Source organism: Protobothrops mucrosquamatus, unplaced genomic scaffold (assembly GCF_001527695.2).
Source record: "Protobothrops mucrosquamatus isolate PMUCROS unplaced genomic scaffold, P.Mucros_1.0 scaffold4580, whole genome shotgun sequence".
Lineage (NCBI taxonomy): Eukaryota > Metazoa > Chordata > Lepidosauria > Squamata > Viperidae > Protobothrops > Protobothrops mucrosquamatus.
The window spans coordinates 53,330-60,148 of record NW_015390483.1 but is presented as its reverse complement, the minus strand read 5'-3'; the positions used below and the strand labels follow the sequence as shown (position 1 = coordinate 60,148).

At 49.7% G+C, this 6,819-nt stretch overlaps 1 protein-coding gene across 1 annotated transcript; it reads right to left on the bottom strand.

The window, feature by feature from the left end:
* Positions 1–1,093: 1,093 nt before the first annotated feature.
* Positions 1,094–5,471, bottom strand: LOC107299128 (DLA class II histocompatibility antigen, DR-1 beta chain-like; the record flags this gene model as incomplete). Its single annotated transcript, XM_015828496.1, has 4 exons — positions 5,375–5,471; positions 2,756–3,028; positions 1,364–1,645; positions 1,094–1,212 (listed from the first exon to the last, which is right to left on the bottom strand). Coding segments are annotated over exons 1-4 (771 nt in total), but the record flags the coding sequence as incomplete, so codon positions are not given.
* Positions 5,472–6,819: the final 1,348 nt, after the last annotated feature.

Sequence of the window (6,819 nt, the reverse complement as noted above, 5' to 3'; positions counted from 1 at the left end):
AGGAAGACTAATGGGGATGAAGCTGCTGTGGATTCAAAGGGGGGAGAGATTTGGGGTTCTGGACTGACAGACAGGCCCAGAGTCCCTGGGGTCAGTCTAGATTAGGGGTAGGCAACCTCGGCTCTTTTATGACTCATGGACTTCAACTCCCAGAATTCCTGAGTCAGCATAGGTGACTCAGGAATTCTGGGAGTTGAAGTCCATGAGTCATAAAATTGCCGAGGCTGCCTACCCTTGGTCTAGATGGTCTCCATCCCTCCCTCACAATAAAGGGAGGCCTGAAAGGAAAGGTGGGGGGGGAATCTCAGCAGGAGAAGCTCCAGGCTGCCGTTCTCCTCCTCTCCCGGATGGGGTGGTTGATAGGCAGGGGCAGAATGAGGGAGAATCCCCCAGGGATTTTCAGGGAGGAAAAGGATGCAAAGGACCAAGGATTCATCTCCCGGGACTTATGGAATGTTCCCCAAATGATTTAATAGGGGGTTAATTAAGAGAGGAGGCCTCCCCCCCCAGACGTTTCATATTAACAAAGAAGATGGGGCCAGGATGAGGGATGGCAGCAAAGCCGGGTGTCACTTGGCCAGAAATTGTGAGAAATGTCACAAGGAGACTTCACTTCCCTTTTGCAATTTCCCAAAACCTGGAAACATCCTGGGCCACATTTTAATGTTTGTGTGTGTGTTTGTTTTTGATTGCAATGTATTTTCAGGTCTCTGAAAGGAAAAGCTGCCCAAAATTACAAAAAATTGTGTTATCCACAGCTAGGAGGTTTTGTTCAGGCACATTTATTTTTAAAGGAACAATTAAGGAATGTTAAAGAAACATCTATAACTTGAGGAGAAACTCACCTGCAGGAGGCTGGATGGGAGTTGCTGGAAAGAGAAAAAGACCCAATCAGGACCCTTCATGGGCTGGAGGACTCAGGGGGTCGATAGCCCATAATAGGTTGCAGAATGCTCACTTATACAGTAGATTCTCAGAGAACAGAATTTCCCAAGCAAATTTCCCAGGGGAGCCTCCTTGCCATCTGCTAAGCTTGCTGAGAGGCCTCCCCTGGATGGTCCCCTCCCCACAACCTCTCATCCAGCCCCCCAGACTCACCTGTCTTGCTCTTCAGGTGGAGGGAGAGCCCCATGGCAAAGAAGATCACCCCGATCACGGCTGCCACAATCCCCGTCCAGAGTTTGCTCCTGGCAGAATTGGAGGAACGGGGCTCTGGGGAAGGAGAAGGAGCCTCCCCTGAGCAGGAGGATCAAGGCCAGCTTCCCCCCCCAGGAGGGTCCATCCCAGCTCCCCCAACAGGGAGGGTCCCTCCCCCCTTCTCAGGTCAGGATGGGGTCCCCAGAGCAGGAGGGGAGGGGCTCACCCCACTGGATGGTGATGGGGGCCTCCAGGCTGGCGTGCCCCACCTGACAGGCATAGACATCCCCCCGCTGGGGCTGGGTCTCCAGCATCACTTGGAGCTGGTAGGTCCAGTCTCCGTTCTGGAGCTCCTCCCTGAAGGCCACGCCCTCCTCCTCCGGCCACCCGTTCTTCAGCCACCAGACCTCGATCTCCACGGGGTAGAAGCTCCTGTCGGTGCAGAGGAGGATGGTGTGTGGGGAAGCGGGATCCAGCTTGGTGGAGGAGATGGAGATGGTGGGCTTAGCTGGAGGGGAGGAGGGGGAGGAGGGACACAGGGGGGAGAGACACAGGAGGGGCCAGGTTCAGGCCAAGATCCCTTTTCACTCCTGAAAATATTATTTGTTTTAAGTCATTTCCAAAGCAAATTGCAGCAAAAAAGGAAAAATGTAAATCCTTCCTGGTTGGGATCAGCCCCGAGACAGAAGGAATTTCCTGCCAGATGTGTGGGAGATGGAAAGAGATGCAGAAGATGGGGAAGGTACACAGAGCATGTTTCAGATAACTGTAGGGATCTAATTCAAAATAAAATCACAATTTTAAAAATTAGTGTAACACCAGAAGATATATTTATTTATTAAATTTATTTGCCACCATCTCATCATAAAATGACTCTAGGCAGCTTACAGCATTAAAGCGTTAAAATCCTAACATAAATATTTCTATAGCAATCAAAATGGAATTCCCAATCAAGATAAAATTATAGTTGAAAGATGGGGAGGAACAGGACGTGTGAGGGGGGAGGGGGAATTGCCTCTGAATTCAACAACTACCTCCAGTGTGAGGCTCCCCATGAGGACCCCCTGATTTTGAGCCAGATTTCGCCTAATCTGTATTTGAACTTTTGGCTTTTTCCTGCCTAAGTGTAAAACTTTGCTTTTCTCCACATTAAATTTCATTTTCTTGGACAGGGTCCCTTGTTCAAGTCTGTCCAGATCTTTTTGGATCCTGTTTTTTCTGGGTAGGGGAAACTTTGGACCGTGGAAAGAGAAGGAAGCTCATAGGACTGATGGGAAGGAGAGGAATATATTCCTTCCCTTTTGCATGTTGAATTGTCATCGTTGTAGAATTTCAAACTTTTTAAGAGTACTTTATTTTTTAACCTTATTTTTTATACATTTTTATTTAGGGGTGATGTTATATCCTATGCCATCCAGATCCCTGCTTTGAGGGAGGTGAAAGGATTAGGAGTATCCATAAATAGCAATAAATACCAACGAGTAAATTTTGTAGATCGGAGAGCACAGAATAAATAAGGGGAAAATCTTTATCCGAGAGAGTCCTAATGAATGAAATGAAAAGGGGGGGGGGGTCCCGGCATTTGCCCCCCCCATGGACCGCCTCCTCCCGCACTCACCTCTCCGGCCAATCACGGGGCTGCCCTGGAAAGCCTCGTAGTTGTTTTGGCAGAAGCGATTCACTTTGGCCTTCCGGTACTGCAGGTGCGGCTTATCCCTGTTCCAAGCCTGGGCAGTCGCCTTCCCCAACGCCGTGACGGCCTCGAACTCCCCGCGGTCGCTGTCGAAGCGGAGATACTCCTGCCGGTCGTAGATGTAGCGCTGCAGGTATCGCACCCGCCGCGTCCCATTGAGGAAACGGCACTCGCCCTTCCCCTGGTACAGGAAATGGACTGTGGGGGGGAGGGGGAGGGGGAGGAGGAGGAGGAGGAGGAGGAGGAGGAGGAGGAGGAAAGGCGTCAGGAGGGACTCCAGGGCCCATAGCTCTCAGCGTCTCCTAGAGGAGGGACACAGGTTTGTCAGAGGAGGGGAGGGAAACCTGCCGCGAGAGACTGCCGGAAGACGCCCCCTGGAGGAGGGATGGGGAACTATCGTTCTCAGCGTGACTCTCCCTTAGTGGGGGTCGGGGGAGGGGAGGAAAATGAGGGAGGGGGAAAAGAGCTTCTTGAGGGACCCCCTCCAGCTTCCCAGAGTGGAAAAAGGCAGGCAGAAGTTCAGCTGGTCCAGCACTCGGTCTAACTGCCTGCAAGGAACGTGGGATCCCGGTGGGGCCACTTTGCCCCCCAAAATGGCAGGAAATATGGGGGGAAGGGAAGAGACCCCCTCTGGCCTGGAGGGAAAGTAAGATCCATGCTTCCCTCTCCCTCTTCCTTTGGGGGGGTTGGGGAGGGGACACAATCAGGATACCCACACCCATGCTCCTGGGCTCTCCCAGCCCTTCAACCCCCACTTTCCTGTGAAGGAAATAAAAGTTATTCTTTTATAAAATATAAGAATGTATGAGACTGTATGTTTAGCACAAATGTATTAATGTAGAAATGCCCTAATGTTTACCCTTTCCTGTCCATGTGAAGTGACCACAAAAAGAAATCAGCAAAGATAATTAATTATGACCTACTTGAGTGGAAATTACAAATAAACAAAGATAAGATCACAAAGTGGAAATTACAGATAAACAAAGATAAGATCACAAAGTGGAAATTACAGATAAACAAAGATAAGATCACAAAGTGGAAATTACAAATAAACAAAGATAAGACCACAAAGTGGAAATTACAAATAAACAAAGATAAGATCACAAAGTGGAAATCTATATAAATAAAAATGTAAATGTTCGTTTGTTCAAAATCTTAAATCTCCAAAAGTTCTTCACCGATTGCTTTGAAATTCTGACACAATATTGCATTCAAATACGCGCGTGTTTTTATATATTTATATTATATAGATGTCACACCTGTGACAGGTAAAACATGCTTTTTTGAAAAACATTGCCATCTGTTGGACGTAAAAGCAACACACGCTTTTACCAGACTGAGCCACAGCAACGCTAGTTACAGCTAGTTACAAATAAACAAAGATAAGATCATAAAGTGGAAATTACAAATAAACAAAGATAAGACCACAGCGGATGGACGGAAATTGCCAGGACGACCTTTTTAAATGTAAAGCAACTTCAAAGAATATAGAGAGAGGGAATGGGAGGGCTTCTTGGGCATGACTGCATTGTAAAAGGTATAAGAAGTATAGCTTGGAAACTGCTTGTTGTGCTCTTGGAACCCAATCCATTGGGAAGGGTCCAGGAGACCGTGTTTGCAAATGCTTTTTTCTTTTCTTTCCTTTCCTTTCCTTTTATTATTATTTTTATGTTTTTCTCCAATAAAACTTTGTTTTGTTAACTAGACTTGTCTTCCTAGTGTGAGCATCAAAATTTGGGGGTTTTACATCTCACACCTGGGTACCTTAACATTTCCTTCTCCCCACTTCTTCAGCCCCACTAGCAACCTCTGGATGATTTTCGAGGCCTCTTTCCATTCCCCCTCCCAAAGAGACCCCCCTGCAGCCCCCCAAGACCCTCTCAAAGGGAGGGGCTCCAGCCCCCTTCACTAAAGGGATAGTTTTGGGGAGCCAATTTAGGGGAGCAATTCAGACCCCCCCCCAATATCCTTCTCTCTCTGTTCACCCCTCCCCTCCAGGTCCCAATTCAGCCATGGGGGAATATGGGGTGGGGGGTTCTGGGTCTCCTCCCCAAATTCAGAGTCTCCCCCCCAGAAGGAATCCAAGCTCAACTCTTCCCTGAGGTTGCAAAAACACTTTTGCTGAAAAGCGTCTTTTTTCTTAAACTCTTTCCTGGCGTTTGTGGATTCCGGTTCGAAAATGCCTCAGTTTCCCCCTTTTACTTTCGCTTTCCGACTCCTTCTTCTTTCAGTGTAAGAAACTTGAGGGCTCAGGCGCTAATTTGGGTCCGCAAGATCCCCCTCCCTGCCAGCCACGGGGGGGGGGTGAGAGAGGGGGTCCAATCGCCTCTTATCCCACCTCGGCTGCCTTTCCGCGACTCGGCCGCAACCAGGGAAGGGGGGGGCTCCCTCTTTGTTCTGCAGGGGGGGAACGCTGCGAGGGAGGGGGCGGAGACCACGCGGAGATCGAGGCTCCTGCAGGCACCCGTCTATCTTGCCCTCCACCCCTTTTCCCCCTACTGGGGTCCCCGCGCCTCTCCTCCCCCTGCCCAGCACTTTCCTTACCGGGGGTCTCCTTCCCCCCTTCGCTCCCGGGGATCCAGGCCAGCGCCCCCACCACCACCAGCAGCAGCAGCATCAGGAGGAGCCCCGCGGAGGCCATGGATGCCGCCCCCGGAGTGCCCCAAAGAGAGGGGAGAGAGACGCGGAGGCTCCCAGCCCCAGAGGTGGAATTAGGGGTCTCGCTTGGGGGGGGCGGGACAGCGGTTTCCTCGAATTTCGTAATTGGGAGGGCCCAGAAAAGCGGAGGGACCAATGGGAATTCTCCCTTCCGCAGCGTCATCGGTCTCCGGGCAGAGTCTCCCTTGACTTCACCAGATAGAGGAGATAGTTCGGCGCAGAGAGAAGAGCGGAGAAGGGGGGTGGAGTCCCTTCAGTCCGGGGGGGGCGCAGCTCAAGGGGGGTCTCAGACCAGCCCTGCATGGGAGCGTGCCCTTCCTTTTGCCCTCCCCCCCTTGGTCCTGCCTAGAAAGGCCTGGGGGGCTGCAGGGGAGGGCAGAAGGGAAGAATCCGGGCTTGTTGCCTGCTGGATCAGGGCCAGTTCCTCGGTTCCGCTTCGGAGGAGCCCAACGCTTCAGTCGGCGGGGGGGCGGGGGGGGCGGGGAGGAAGTGAAACGAGAACGCCTGTTCAGGGGACTTGTAAAAAAGAGTTGCTAGGTGTGGGTAGGTGTGTTTGTGTGTTTGTGTGTGTTTGTGTTTGTGTATAGGGCTGGGACTGGCAAGGAGAACTCAGAGAAAATCACACTATTTTTTTGGGGAGGGTGTTCTGGATCATAGATCCATTTCTCTTGTATTTCTCTATGTATCTTGTATAAGTCTATGAACTCCTATGCAACAGGTCAAGGGGAGGGATTAGGGTCAGGGGCGGAGCTTCAAAGGCATCCCTGGACGCTAGCCTGAGGGCAGTCTTTGTTCTCTGACCACCGCACGCAGCCACACGCTGCAGACTTCACGATCACCCACCATGTGACTCTTGGGAGAAGAAGGGAAAATCTAATATCAATTTACCTGTGGAACAACCAGATTGCCAACATCATATTCCTGGAAGCACCTATCACAAACTGTAAGTTTGCCTAGGATTCCCAGAATAAAGCAATTATTTGTGTGTTCTTCTGAGTTATCTATCTGTTAAAGACTGGAAAAGAAGCATATTTCCTATCTAAGAACAGAATAGTAAATTGATATTTTTTAATTTTCCTCTGATCTCCAAACTGCAAACTAAGTAAAGAAATGTCTGCAAAGTACATTGATAGATTCATTCTCCTCTAAATGCCTGCAATAGTGAATTGATGAGATTAAGTTTCCTCTGCAAACTACTTTAAAGAAGCAAGCAAACTTCTCTTGCATGTGAAAGTAACTGGAAGTGACTGAAGGTGTGTTCTAAATGCATTGTCTTGTGATTTACTGTCATCTCTGCAAGCCAAGTTTTAAAACAACAAAATCTTGCCTCT